A 15,631-nucleotide genomic window follows, 5' to 3' on the forward strand; every position below is an offset into this window, starting at 1 on the left:
AAATTGTTCAGTGAATAAATCTGTTGGTCATCTGTTTGTAGATGAGAATAAATTATTATTCATATCTCCAATATCTCATACTCAGTGAGTTATTAATGTGGCTTTTCTAAATATGTCTTTAAATTTATATTGGAGGTTTCATGGCATTTATTATGTAAATACATTTTTATTTAGTCCATTCGTGTCTGTGTTTTTTCACTAATTTATTACTTGTGTTGAGCTGACCTATGACTGGTTTGTGATTGCAACCGAGACATGAGACCTGAAAATTTAAAACATAGTTCCAGAATAAATTATAGGAACTATATTGTCTTAAAGGTAGACTGATAAATAGTAATTCAACATTATTTGAATTCAAACTACAAACAAGACCAAAAAACGCAAAATTTACAGATGATTTATATAACACATGTATCACATAATCTAATGGCATTCATAAATCAAATTAATTATCTAGGGACACTTTCTTAAAATGTCCTAAAGGTGTCAAGATCATTCTGTACAAGGTTCCTTTTAAAGAATACTTATTGTGCTGGAGATATGCTAAGCTGGAGAATATTCTCTGTATGTGTGGACACCACTCCAGTTTCCACGGTTTCTACCGAAGCTCTTAAGTCAGTAAAGTAAATGTGTCTTTTAAGCAACACTTTGTAGAGAAATAATAAAAATAAAAATCTGAGTAGGGCTTTGATAGGGAAACTGTATGGTGCTATTAATAACTGATTCAACTGACATCCTTAAAACGGGATGCATATCCCGGGGTTATTCACTAAAGGGAGAACTGCTAAGAATTCAAAGTGAATTAAAAGTGAACTTGGGCCAAAATATCTAAATAAGAGAAAATTCCCCAAGTCAATCCTGTTTTTAATTTTACTAGTTTTGCCTTAAATCTGTGCCATTTTGAAGTCCCGGTATTGCTCACTTTTGTTAGTAACCCTGTATGTCTTTTATGCTTTCAGAAGCACCATTAAAAAATGTACTTGTTATTTTGCATACATCGTAAGCACTTACACTTTATTATATGTGCTTTTTGAAAGAAAACGCAAAATGAAAAAAATTGTGTAATAATAACTTTAGTAATACTGTTTACTAAAGAGCATCTTGCATTTAGTATATTAATTTTTGAATTTAATGTATTAAGCTGTATCTAATGAAGAAATTGTAAAATACACTAAAGGCATAATGCAGGGCAAAATAAACATGTTACATGCAGTTAACAAATTTATGATTAAATGATGCACTAGCAAGGATAAGCCAAATAGACAACAACTAAGACATATGTTAGCTCTTTTGTATTCGTTATTTGTTTCATTAAAAAAAAAACTAATGGCAGATATCTTCTGCAAAAGGCCACCATTTATTTTAGTGCTGGATTTAACAAATCAAAAATGTTGTGACTGTTTCTATCTTATTTAATTATTGTTATCCCAAATTATCTCATAAAATATATTTTATTTTGTATGAAAATTTCAACTTTAGATAAAAACACTAAGTAGATGTGGATAGTTCTCTTGTGCTTCAAACTGATTTCTGACGGGTTATTGGCAGCGGATGTGCTTCAGTATTAAATACCCAGTCTTCTAATGATAACAAGTCATCATCTGAAAACAACAAATAGAGGTATCTAAAAAAAAAACAAAAAAAACCCAGAGACTGTTATTACAAATCATCAACGGACATGTGAAATAAGTGAAAAAAGGATAAAGTATTTCTGCTTTAAATGGGAACTGTCACTTTCCAGGATTTTTCATACTATTTTTACTTATCCCATATATAACAAGTATTAAAAGGAATACTCCAATACTCCAAGTACCATACCCACTACAGTCCGATCATCATTGTTTTCCCCACAAAAAGACACTGAAAACACAGAGGTAAAATAGTAGAAGAACAAATGAACCAACAACACACAGTGGTATTGTGAAAGCCAAGTTGTGGATACTTACTTTAATGTTTCTGACATGAAAAAACTTTGTTGAACATTATCATGGTTTGGTTTTGTAGTGTAAACATCTCTAATCCCAGAAAATCCACTCTCAGTCCGGCAATACTTATCCAGAGCCTGTAAAAAAGCATAAATACATATTTACACTGTATACACTTTTATAATTCATATAATTTAATCAACACAAGTATTTAAACTGTATGTAACGCTTTCAGATTTTATGTAGAAATATATATATATTTTAAAAAGCTGCACTGCTTAATGAATATGTGAATCTAAATTTGTTGGTTTTGCTAAGGTTTTGCTATGCATAAAGTGAAAAAAAACACTAGAAAATATTTGGATATTTGGTAGTTTCTGTCAATTATGGATATTTTTTAACGTGAGAATTGTCAAGTATTTAATGTGACTTTTCAAGTATTTAATGTGAACTTAATCTAGGTCCAAAATATATAACTTGGAGAATTATTCTAGTTTGGCTATATTGGCCTTGAATTTAAAATTCGCTTTGGATTCTTGACAATTCTTACTGTAGTGAATAACTCTGCTTGTTTGTCGGTGTTTGACAGTCAATATCCATTCAGGTAATACTGATCCTACCTGTACAATTTCCCAGCCCCATTCTCTGTATTTGGGGTCATGTGTCAATCTCCACAAGTACACATAACTTTCCACCACTTCTGGACGTAAAAGGTAATATCTTTCACTTAACCGAGTTGATGTGGCTTCTGCTCCAGAGTCAAACCTAAATACTTCAGGTCCAAGTTTGGTCTCTAAAGAAAACAACCCAAAACAAAATATGAGATTATACAAAGCGATTTAATCCTAAATGGCAGAGAATTAATCAGTTAGACTAAAGGAGCATGATCAATACCATGTCTCCCAGGTGTTCCCATTTAGAAGGGACAGGCTCTATTTTGTAGACATGTGCATTCTTTTTTATAGGAACAGGGCCGGCGCCACTGTTAGGTGAACTAGGCATTTGCCTTGGATGCTGGCCTGCTGGGGGCGCCCACCGGGATATAACAAAAAAATCCATCTTCACCCAGAGAGGGCACTGCACAGACTGATCTCCGCAGGGCGGGGAAAGGCTTATAAAGCCTTCCCACGGCCTGCAATTTACTCAGAGCACTCTGATTGGTTGATTCCAAGCCAACCAATCAGAGTGCTCTGACAGGTAAATGAAGAGACTGACAGGTATTTACCTGTCAAAGCACTCTGATTGGTTGGCTTGGAATCCAACCAATCAGATTGCTCTGAGTCATTTTACACAGCATGGGAAAGTTCTTTGGACCATTATTTATTTAATTAAGGTCAACAACACCTGCCGGTCATGGGTGGGGACCTGTGGGGTACAACAGGTGATCCCCCTTTATTTAATTATTTAAGGTCCCCACCCGTGGGGTGTTAAAGTCCCTCCCCCCTTTATTTAATAATTTAAGGTCCCCACCAGCCAGTCATGGGAGGGGGCCTTGGGGGGACACTAGGCCCCCCGTTTATATTAATAGCCCCCAACCACGGGTCACTATTTCTCCCCCCATTTTTTTTATTTGGGTTCCCCACCATGGTGGAACAGCACTAGCGACTGGGCAGCAATAGCTGCCCAGTCACTAGTAGTTTTAAATGACAGGGAGCAGCCACTGGCTGCCCGCTGTTTAGGCGACATGCCCCTACTCGTGGCATGCCAGAGGATTTAACCTCCCTTCTATTAATATGCGGGTCATAGTGACCCCTATAGGTTTTAATGCGGAGGGGAGGGGGGGTAGGAATTATTATTATTTAATACAAGGAGTCAGCTGGTAGCGCTACTGGCTCCCTCCTTGCCTTTTGCCTTTGTTTTGCACATGCGCAGTGGTATTTTCATCCTAATGGACAAAAAAATATTTTTTTTAACGAATTTCATCCGAAAACAAATGGTTTACGAACGAAATTCGGAATGGACAGATTACATTTTTATTTAGTACAAATTCATTCATACAAAACTTCACTGGTGCACATATCTACTATTTTGTATCTAAACCCCTATGTTCCTCTTTTCTATCCTAATGACCTTTTTTAGAAACTATTTTGTTGGTGTGTCTAACTGTATAACAGAGTTTCACTGCAATAATACTCCCAGTATTGTGTCTTTAAACTACATTAAGTGTTTAGAAATTACCCTGGTTAAGGAAAAAACACTGTTCTTGTTCGAAATTACATTTTATTTGCATAAATTATAAGTAATTCGCCTACAAATTCTCAGAACACTCCTGTCACCCCTGGACACTCCCTCACCCACAAAACTTATCCCATATATAACACAAAATGTAAAGTGTCCCTCTTTGTCCATATGAAATGTTGTGAGAAATGTCTATACACCTAAACCACCCAATTAAACTAAGATTGTTTTGGAGCTTAAGGTGTCCTTTTTGGCCTCATATTCATGTTATGTTTCACGTTAAAATTATATTAGTTTTATTGAAATTCTTTTTTTTCAAAATCCACTAGCTTCCAAACATTTCAGGACTCCAATTGAAGTAACTGTGTGAGTGAGAGAATAGTATGTTACTTTTTTACCTAGAACCTCAATCAATTTATAAATTAGGGATTAAGAGAAACACCGCTGCCAGGATTTTGTGGTTAAATGCCTCCTACTTGCACCTGTTTATTAGGAAACCATTTATTATAGCTGAGGTTACTAGATTTATGCAGTATTTTGCTTTAGTGTAGCGGTTACTCCACTATTCAGTAGACAATCTAGCTCAAAGACCCCTGCATTTTATCAATAATGAAGGATGTAATTTAATATGTTGCAAGGAGTTAAATGAACTCTATAAGAACCCAAACAATTTATCACAATGAAGTAGACTGAGTCCCATGTCCCCTGGTCTTAACCCTGAAGCTGAAAGCTTTGCCATTCTGTTTACATTGCAGGATAAACCTGCCTCTAGTGGCTGTCAGAAGGCGCTTCTCTGAAATAGCAGAGTAATACATTGGGGAAAGAGGCACAATAAACAGAGCTGAGAGAGCCTTGGCACTGGAAAAAGATAAGTAGAAAACATTTTTTTTTAATTAATTGTTTGGAACACACTAGGGGAGGACCTCTATACCTATGAACAGGCACACTAAAACGTTAGGAATACAGGTTTGTTTTCCTAATGCTCTAGTGTCCTTTAATACAGTCATGTTCTTATCATTGTGAATATTTCACATACATCTTAAAAAATATAAACAGACTATGTAGTGCAGGCCATCTGCCATATTTGTGCAAATATAATGCGCCATCGAATCTAATGCACATTGTCAGGGTATTTATATCGGCAGACATTTTGTGCTATGATAGAAATTAAAATATTGTCAGAGTCACTCGGAACAGAGCAGACTCCATTTTGTTATTTTCAAGGTAACAAAAGACACAAGATTTCTATCCTTTCTGTAAAACTAACCACTTTGCCAGAGCTAAAGGAATGCTTAGTATATACAAACCTGTTGATAAGAAATGAGAACGGGGGATGGACAGACTGTCTAAATGCTAATGGAATATAATCAATTCTAAACCCAGACATTTGTGACAGAGAAGATTAAATAATTTAATTTTACTTTCGATATTGTATAACGTCCCATTGTAAGTTTAGGGGTCATACTTAGTTATAACTGTCATATTAGAAATTATAGCAGAATTTGCCAGACACATAGTCTGAAGAAAGCCCAAAGAAACTCTTTGAACTGACAGAAAACTTAAATGATAAATAACCATCAAGATAAGCTAAATTACGTCAAAATAGCCACCAGGAAAAGTTAACTCTTTCCTGGATAGGTATGTTTAGTGGGACGAGACTGCCCTCTATAGACCAAATACTTAAATTGCTATCTGGAAGGTAACCACACCTCCAGTTTTCTATTGGTCTATCACCTATTGAATTTTCCCTTTAAAAGTTAAGACAAAGGGAAGAGAGGTATGCAAAGGAAGCAAAAGAAACAAAGAGGTAAGCAGTCGGGGGCAATGCAGAGAAATCCATGACAGATATCCACTCCAGGGCACTCAGAATTTCTTACACATCAATCACACATCCATTCAGTTCCTGAGACTACCTACTAATCTGATGAAAATATCTACTCAACTGGTAATTATACTGGTTTCATTTAATTAATCTAAATTAATTAAAATTTTCTAATAGCATGATATATGACTGGATAAATCACGATCAGATTTCGAAATGTAGAAATCTTAGTTACTAAAGAATATATAGTTATAATATCCCAATCTACAGATGGGAAAAGAATAATTATGTATTTATGTGATTTATCACATGTTAGCATATCGTGATATTTATCCAGGTGTATTGATTTGCCCTAAAATAAGATAAAATATCTATTTAGGCAAGTTAAAATTCTGCTTATAAAATATGGTAGATTACTCTTATTGGATGGTTCCAGGAAATGACTAATGAGCTGGTATAAATGTTATTTTATTTAAAATCACATGAGAATAGGTCTTAATTACCTAGGAGGTCTAGCCAGCATTGAAAGGGTTATTCTAACTGTCAGCTAAAGATTTATGGCCTTAAGCTGCAAGCTCTGTGTGTGTAAGTTTCACTTTCGTTTCTCTGTGAAGTACCGTCATAAATCTTCTCTTGACAGCTAATATTGTAGATTCTAAGCTGTATTAACCATTGGCATGTATTGCCATTTGTATTGCATTCTCATGTTATACTGAATATTCATTGATTATTATCACGCATTTTACATATTATTATTATTTAAATTGTCACAATAAATTGTATCTATTTTTATAACAAATTGTGATTTTATTTATATGGAATACATTTCACTTACACGATAACGATCTTTGGGATCTGAGAACTGAAATAGTGGGCAATTCTCAACTGTTTACTATTATTATCCCATAAATATCCCCACAACATTAAAATTTTGGAACCTGGACGCAGCTCTAAGTCTGACTTCAGTGGCTGTCTACCTTTTTATTTACCATGGAGCCGGAGGCGTGAGGGAGATGGAGCGATATTGTCAAGAATACAGCTTTGTATTCCTGGCACTATAGTATCCCTTTAAGCTATAAGAAGATAACCAGACCGGAAATGCAAATTTCACCCTGACTAAATTCCACCTCCATCTGCTGGGAGAGAGCTGAGAGGTATCACTAAGGGGATATATGAAAGTGCTGACTTCTGCTGAAATCCTCACTTTTGTAAAATAAGCCAGAGGGGACATGCAATTAAACCTTAAAGCACATTGCAGTGTTCCTTTACTAAATAAAATATCCAAGTATGCAGGTTTGTGTTTCTTCACTCAGTGTCCCTTTTTATCTAATACTAGGTATTGGTTGCATAGATAATAACATTCTGACCCAAATTATGCGGCAAGCAGTAAACCTGACAAGGATAGATACCTTTCTTTACAGCACCTTTTTACAGTACAGTTTGTACTCTAATGTATTATTTTATAAAATAAATATATATTTGTTCTTATTTATGTCAGTATATCATTTTTTGTATTCCCCCAAATTCTTTTTTCCATCTTGTACTATGTACTTTTGCCTTTTTCCTCTGTCCTTTGCACCCTTTTAAATATAGAGTCATCCCATTAACCTACTTTCTGTCCGTTCTCCAACTTTTACCCCTTTAGCACATTTCTTCATTAGTATTGAATCATATCCCTGCCTTGATGTACTGCGGGTCATTTAAAAGTCGGCTGGACCAATCTTAGATTGTCTGGTTGAGATATACAAATGCCTCTGTGTGTAATATCACAAGATCTATATCTGAAAATATAATTTACATTTAAATTGAACAATAATTTATTTTGCCTGCAGTAAAGCTAAATAGTATATTTCAAATTTCAAAAGTGTAGTTGAAGAATTTATTTCTGTAAAAATTTATAAAAAGTTTACCACCCAAAAAAAATAAATGAAAATTAGCATTGCTGTATTTGCTTAGTTATCATTTCCCCAGATATTTGTTTCACTCAATCAGAAGCGTAGTAATGGGGCTGGTGCTCAATGTGAGTTGGGAAGTGGGGGCGAAGTAGGAAACAAAGGACAGAGAAAGGAGATGAAGAAAAAAAAGAAGGGGGCAAGGAGAAAAGAGAGGGGGAGGGGAGTGCTGATGTCTGTACTTCCTCCGCTTGGGTTTGTTCAGTGCTGTCTATGGTTACTGATTAGTGAGGAACCTTGTATAATCGGGCGATGATAGGAACTCCAACCAGTAAAACCATCATTGGGTGTGTCTTTCCCAGTCTTTGGCTTTTGTGTCTTCCACCTCTTCAACCCATCTGTATAGTGACGGCGCTCGTTGTTGTCTCCAGTATATTAGGATCACGACTTTTGCTGCATTCAGTAGGCGTGGAATCACGGATTGTTTGCAGCTTTGCCTCCCCAGTTGAGTGTGGTGAAGCAGGTAAATGGCTGGTTCCATCGTGGGAGACACTAAACTATTTTTGGACTCAAGTCTCAGTTATTTTTTGATCCTGATAAGACCTGATAATACCCCTGGCTAAGGGTGTCAAGCTCAGTGTGGAACCAAAACCCACAAACTATTACACAACAAATAGATAAGATGAATACCGATCCTTAGAATGGTCGGGTAAACTGTAGAGTAGGCAGAAAGAAAGCCGAGGTCAAGAACAGGAGAGATACGGATAAACTATATGAGCAGCCAAAGTCAAAGGATATCAGAGATTAGAAGAAATGAGAAACCGGACCAAACTCAGAAACCAGTAATAGGAGAAATCAGGAACGCACTCTTGGGCTACTAGAACCACAACAGGGCAATATGGAGTGGGAGAGGTGAGTATAAATAGGTAGTGCCTATTTTCTATTGGTCATACTAGAGTTATGTATGGTTCATGGACAATAGAACTACTGTTTAGCATAATAAACGTCATAGTTGTGTGCCGAATTTTGTCAGACTAATTCGCTAGTAGATCCCGAATTTGCAATTCTTGCCCGAATTCATCTGCCCATAAAGCCCTGCGGTGTGTGGACATGCAACAGGGCACAGAGAACGCCAGGGGACTCGGATAAGAAAAAGGTAAGAGATCCTGACAAAGGGGGAGACACAAAAGGGGTAAGAGGTGGAGTTAAGAGGCACACAAAGAGAAGTAGGGATTAGTGATGTACCGAACTGTTCCCTGGCGAATAGTTCCCGGCGAACTTAGCGTGTTCGCGTTCGCCACGGCGGGCAAACATATGCGATGTTCGGTCCGCCCCCTATTAATTTACTAATACTAAGTAAAAATGACTTAGTATTAGTAAATTGTGCCCCTACTCGCAATACCGCGAGTAGGGGCATGTCTATTAAACAGTGAGCAGCCTACCTACTGTCCTCCCCCTCTCCGGCCCCCACCCCTGTGCGGCGGGTGGGGGCCCTAAAATTAACAATAGTGGGGGGACCTATTGTCCCCCCGGCCCCCACCCCTGAGCGGCGGGTGGGGGCCCTAAAATTAACAATAAGGGGGGGGTCCTATTGTCCCCCCCCGCCCCCACCCCTGAGCGGTGGGTGGGGGCCCTAAAATTAATAATAAGCGGGGGGACCTATTGTCCCCCCCCCCGGCCCCCACCCCTGAGCGGTGGGTGGGGGCCCTAAAATTAACAATAAGGGGGGGGACCTATTGTCCCCCCCCGACCCCCACCCCTGAGCGGTGGGTGGGGGCCCTAAAATTAACAATAAGGGGGGGGACCTATTGTCCCCGCCCGGCCCCCACCCCTGAGCGGTGGGTGGGGGCCCTAAAATTAACAATAAGGGGGGGACCTATTGTTCCCCCCCCAGCCCCCACCCCTGAGCGGTGGGTGGGGGCCCTAAATACAAAGGGGGGGTGCCCTTGTTAACCCTTCCCCCCCCCCAAAAAAAATTATCTACCTACCTACCCCTTTCACCCTAAAAATAATGAGGGGGGGACCTTTAACTAAAACCCTGTAAGAAAAAAATAGATAAAAACAACTTACCATTTGATGTTTTCTTTCTTCTACAATCTTCATTTTTTCAGCCCCAAAAAAGGGCAAAAAAAACCATAATAACCGACGCAATAAAAAAAAAAACAAAAAAAAAAAAACGACCGCACAAAAAAATAATCCATCTTCACCCATGGAGGGCTCCGCGCAGACTGAGCTCTGCAGGGCGGGGGAAGGCTTATAAAGCCTTGCCACGCCCTGCAATTAGGCTAAGAACACTCTGATTGGCTGGTTTAAGCCAATCAGAGTGCTCTTTGTCATTTTACACAGCGTGGGAAAACTCCAAAGAACTTTCCCACGCGTGTAAAATGACACAGAGCACTGTGATTGGATGGCTTGAAATCCATCCAATCACAGTGCTCTGTGTTATTTTACACAGCGTGGGAAAGATCAATTTTCCCACGCTGTGTAAAATGACACAGGGCACTGTGATTGGATGGCTTGAAATCCATCCAATCACAGTGCTCTGTGTCATTTTACACAGCGTGGGAAAGATCAATTTTCCCACGCTGTGTAAAATGACACAGAGCACTGTGATTGGATGGATTTCAAGCCATCCAATCACAGTGCTCTGTGTCATTTTACACAGCGTGGGAAAGATCAATTTCCCCACGCTGTGTAAAATGACACGGAGCACTGTGATTGGATGGATTTCAAGCCATCCAATCACAGTGCTCTGTGTCATTTTACACGCGTGGGAAAGTTCTTTGGAATTTTAAACCAGCCAATCAGAGTGTTCTTAGCCTAATTGCAGGGCGTGGCAAGGCTTTATAAGCCTTCCCCCGCCCTGCAGAGCTCAGTCTGCGCGGAGCCCTCCATGGGTGAAGATGGATTATTTTTTTGTGCGGTCGTTTTTTTTTTTTAATTGCGTCGGTTATTATGGTTTTTTTTTTGGCCTTTTTTGGGGCTGAAAAAAGAAGATTGTAGAAGAAAGAAAACATCAAATGGTAAGTTGTTTTTATCTATTTTTTTTTTTACAGGGTTTTAGTTAAAGGTCCCCCCCTCATTATTTTTAGGGTGAGGGGGGTAGGTAGGTAGATCATTTTTTTTTTGCGGGGGGGGAGGGTTAACAAGGGCACCCCCCCTCCCTTTGTATTTAGGGCCCCCACAATAGGTTAATTTTAGGGCCCCCACCCACCACTCAGGGGTGGGGGCGGGGGGGGACAATAGGTCCCCCCCTTATTGTTAATTTTAGGGCCCCCACCCACCGCTCAGGGGTGGGGGCCGGGGGGGGACAATAGGTCCCCCCTATTGTTAATTTTAGGGCCCCCACCCACCGCTCAGGGGTGGGGGCCGGGGGGGGGACAATAGGTCCCCCCTATTGTTAATTTTAGGGCCCCCACCCACCGCTCAGGGGTGGGGGCCGGGGGGGGACAATAGGTCCCCCCTTATTGTTAATTTTAGGGCCCCCACCCACCGCTCAGGGGTGGGGGCCGGGGGGGACAATAGGTCCCCCCCTATTGTTAATTTTAGGTCCCCCACCCACCGCTCAGGGGTGGGGGCCGGGGGGGACAATAGGTCCCCCCCTTATTGTTAATTTTTGGGCCCCCACCCACCTCTCAGGGGTGGGGGCTGGGGGGGGACAATAGGTCCCCCCACTATTGTTAATTTTAGGGCCCCCACCCGCCGCACAGGGGTGGGGGCCGGAGAGGGGGAGGACAGTAGGTCCCCCCCTCATTATCTTTATGGCCCCCACCCGCCGCCCAGGGGTGGGGGCCGGGGGGGGACAGTAGCCCCCCCCATTATCATTATGGCCCCCACCCGCCGCACAGGGGTGGGGGCCGGGGGCGGAGGACAGTAGGTCCCCCCCCCTCATTATCATTATGGCCCCCACCCGAACCCAGGGGTGGGGGCCGGGAGGGGGGAGGAGAGTAGGTCTCCTCTTCCCCCCTTCAACCACTATTGTGGGTTTTAAAATTCGCCTGCCTATTGAAGGCTATGGCGGTTCGCACGGTTCGCGAACATTTGCGGACGTTCGCGTCCGCCGTTCACGAACCGAAAATTTTATGTTCGCGACATCACTAGTAGGGATAAGAGACACACTATTGGTTAAGAGGTTAAGAAAGAAACAAAATAGAGTAAGAGGGGTTAGGAGGCACACACAAGGAGATGAGAGGGTGCAGGGACAAACAACAATACACAAAACATTTACAATTTTGGAGGGGTGCCAACAGATTTTTCCCACCCCTGGTGCCAAATAACCTCGGTACCCCTCTACACTCAATTAACTCACTAATACGCTGGCTATTTTTGCTATGTTATTATGACGTGTAAGAAGTCACATGAATAGTATAGTAACTACATTTTTAAACACTAGATCAGGGGAAGGCAACCTTTTAGCAGCACTGTGCCGATATAGGATTGTGATGTCCCGTAGCGTGCCGGTCCTATTTTTTTTTAAATTGAGGTGTGTATGCGGCCGTATTATTTATACTGTAATTGCTTTGTATCATTGTATTTGTGCGTAAATTAACTATTATATTGTATATGTTCATTAGTAGTTTATGGTATTGTGTATGATACATATGAATGTGGGCTGTGGGGTTGTGTGCATGTATGTGGATTGTTAGCGGGTTACGTTTGTGCAGATTGTGTTTGTGTGTGGACTGTTCGTATTATTTGTATAAGGGGAGGGTTATTCTTCATTTCTGTGTTATGAATGTAAATTAGTGATAGTAAAATGTCTATTTACTGTGTATACCTGAATTCAATATCTACTCAAAATGGCTTCTAGAGCACCCCCTCCCACCGACTAACTACCTCGTGTAACAAGATGGCGCCTACATCCGGAGTAAAATCCCGGGATGATGGTGACATCACGCCTCGTAGGATGTGCATTAGATAAGACACAACACCTAACCAATTAAAGATGGATTCTCTCTGTTATCTACATATTTGCATATGAAGTATTTTTGCCTTTATAAGGGGCTTACTGCCCCCTGATTAAACATTCCAACCTGTGTCTCAGTGTGATTTACTTCAGAGCGTGCACGCATTTATTTTTAACAATTTGGAAACGAGCAAATACTCAGATAAACATTTGGTTTGATCCACAATATCTGTGTATATCTAGCAGTATGGTTGGGTTCCAGTGGGGACCAGGCTGGCCTGGTACAGGTCAAAGACAGTTGCTGCAACAGCAGCTGCAGGCTGCTCTACTACAGTGTGGATTCCCATTCATAAGTGCTTGGAGGAAGTGATCTGAGATCACTTCCTCTATGTGCTGCAATGCTTAAATTGAGGATTGTCCTTCACCATCTTTTCGTATTAGCAGATATTTGAAATTTTACTGGGACTCCTGATAGGCCAGAGCCTGTTTGGCTCTAGCAGCCTTGAGTGCCGTGCAAAGACAACTCGAGTGCCGTAGGTTGCCTACCCCTGCACTAGATAAATAAAGGAAAGACTGGATAGGAATAATTCATTTCATACCTGTACGTACATAAGATTCATGGCATGTACGGGCAATCTCTGACGCTAATTTCATATAATGATCTTTCTTATTTGCTGGTGCATCGTGTGCTCCAAGAGCCAACATGCCTGCCGCAAAACAGGTTAGATGACCCATTTTGTGGTCCAGAATGCCTCCTCTCCACTCAGCAATGTACGTCAGACCTCCAGGAGACCTTTTGATAAGATGCATTTCTATTGCCTGAAACATTATAAAAGTCATGTTAGAAATTACCTTAATCAGTAAATATATGGGTGGTTGGCAACTCTGCTCAGTGCTGTAATGCTGATAGTTTTCTGATGCAATACATTTTTGTGTTTTTACACTCTTCATTTTTATAGTGGGCATGAACAGTAGACGTTGCAGTTTTATACTCTTACTGACTATAGCTGAACCAATTGGCAGAAATAGTACTACTCAGAGTTATTAAAAGGGTGTCACATGGCTTTCCCCAAACTTGCAGAGTTTCATTTATCAGCATTAACCGCAATATAACCATAAAAAAAATATTATATTTGGCTTGAACATTATGCATGGAATGTAGTTTAAAAAAATCATACTTTTACAGCTTCATAATACATGTCCTTAGCTTCATCATCTCGTTTTGCTGACATCAGCCAAGATTTGATTAAGTATTCATAGAAGCTGTCACCAAGCCCTCCAAGTGACACATGATCTGCGGAGAGAGAAGTGACAAGCAATTTAAACAGGACAGGATATGAGGAACGTAATCTGGCATTTAATTTACATGCATGCCCAGCTTGATTTTATGCATTTATGATTAAAGGGTATTCAATTCAGCTTTGTTTTTAACGTTAGCATTGTAACATCCCTGGCACACAGTCAAATTATACAATTTATAACCAATCCAGCAGAGGTTTGCCTGCAATTGGTACTGTAAGCACCAAGCAGTGAATGTCACTCCGTGGTGTCCCTGTTCGTGCTGTTTTATGTAAGCTCGTTTGAGCAGGACCCTTAACACCCTCTGTTTCTGTGCATCCTAAGCATCTTGTTGCAAATACTTTTCTGTTAGTTCACCTAGTGTACAGCTCTGCAGAATCTGAAGGCAATTTAGAAATAATAATATTTCTTTATAATCAATAATATAATCAATTTGGTTATTTTGACTTCAAATTTTAAATTGATCAAAAACAAAATAAGTACCTGAATTTACTTTAAACATTCACATTTTTAACATATTCAATGATTGAAGGTTATGTTTTACTATGCTTTTTGCCTTCTTCCTTTGTCAATATATAGGTGGTACATATTGTTATATGTGTTTAAGTTAGCAAGCTCTTTTTTTTTCAAAATTTTAATTTCAGTTCAATGCCTGACATTTCCAACTTTAAGGTCTAACCCTGTTGGTTCTGCAAGTCTCATGGTAAATTAGCTTTAAAATAATTGTGTAGCTTATTTTGTTATTTTATTCTCCATCTTATCACTCCACAGTACGCCTGGCACTATTAACACATACTGAAAACATATATAGAATAGAAGCTATAGATATTTATGCAAACAGAATCTAGGACAAACAAAAAATAGTTTCTACATACGTTGCACCCAGTTACCACTGACTGGACTGAAGTAGTTAGGGTAGAGTCCATGAGGCTTCTCAATTTTATTTAATATTTTCCGAATGGTATTAACCTGAAATAGAAATAGACACAAACTGCATTAATTAGTTAAAACAGCTATTAATAATGGCAATGAAATTGTGGATATCTTGTATCCTTTTTACTGTCCAAAGCTCTTACTTAATGATATCATAAGTCATATCTATGTCCTCTGGCCTAATATAAAACAACCATTAAGAAAAGATAATGCACCCTCTGCTGTAATCCCTATTATAATAACTCTTTTAAAAGCAAAAGATCCGTAATATAACCATATTGCCTGATGGTTTAGATTATTCAATTCACCATACAGCTTTGTCTTGAGAACACTGTTATCATGGTGATCGGATATTTCATTTAATGTAAGTGTACGTACCTTTTCTGTAAACACTGTGTCCCCAGACAACTCACTGAGCTGCAAAAATTCCAAGTGCAAAGTGCCAAATTCAGCTAAAATACTGCTTCCTGCAGAGGCCCAGCCCCAACTCCAGTTAAGTCCACTGAAAAAGAGGTTATAATATATATAAAACAATACAAAACAAATAACCATACAACAAGAACATTTCAATGAGTATAGAGAAAGCACTGCAGTAATTTGTACATAAGATAACACAGCACTTAATTATGTATCATAGAAAGCTAATCGGCATTAAAATCTTTGAGTACATTGTAGG

The 15,631-nt window shown here is 39.5% G+C and overlaps 1 protein-coding gene across 1 annotated transcript in view; it reads right to left on the reverse strand.

Annotated features, from left to right (window-relative positions):
- Positions 1–404: 404 nt before the first annotated feature.
- MAN1C1 (mannosidase alpha class 1C member 1) overlaps positions 405–15,631 on the reverse strand; it is a 94,363-nt gene continuing 79,136 nt past the window's right edge. Inside the window, exons 7-13 of the mRNA XM_063456471.1 lie at positions 15,334–15,457; positions 14,898–14,991; positions 13,902–14,017; positions 13,323–13,542; positions 2,546–2,718; positions 1,947–2,062; positions 405–1,624 (exon numbers count right to left, since the gene is read on the reverse strand). Of these exons, the coding sequence (XP_063312541.1) occupies positions 1,519–1,624; positions 1,947–2,062; positions 2,546–2,718; positions 13,323–13,542; positions 13,902–14,017; positions 14,898–14,991; positions 15,334–15,457 (949 nt within the window). The 3' untranslated portion in view covers positions 405–1,518. The remainder of the gene's footprint in view (positions 1,625–1,946; positions 2,063–2,545; positions 2,719–13,322; positions 13,543–13,901; positions 14,018–14,897; positions 14,992–15,333; positions 15,458–15,631) is intronic.

The sequence above is a fragment of the Pelobates fuscus genome, chromosome 1 (genome assembly GCF_036172605.1).
Source record: "Pelobates fuscus isolate aPelFus1 chromosome 1, aPelFus1.pri, whole genome shotgun sequence".
In the NCBI taxonomy this organism is placed as follows: Eukaryota; Metazoa; Chordata; class Amphibia; order Anura; family Pelobatidae; genus Pelobates; species Pelobates fuscus.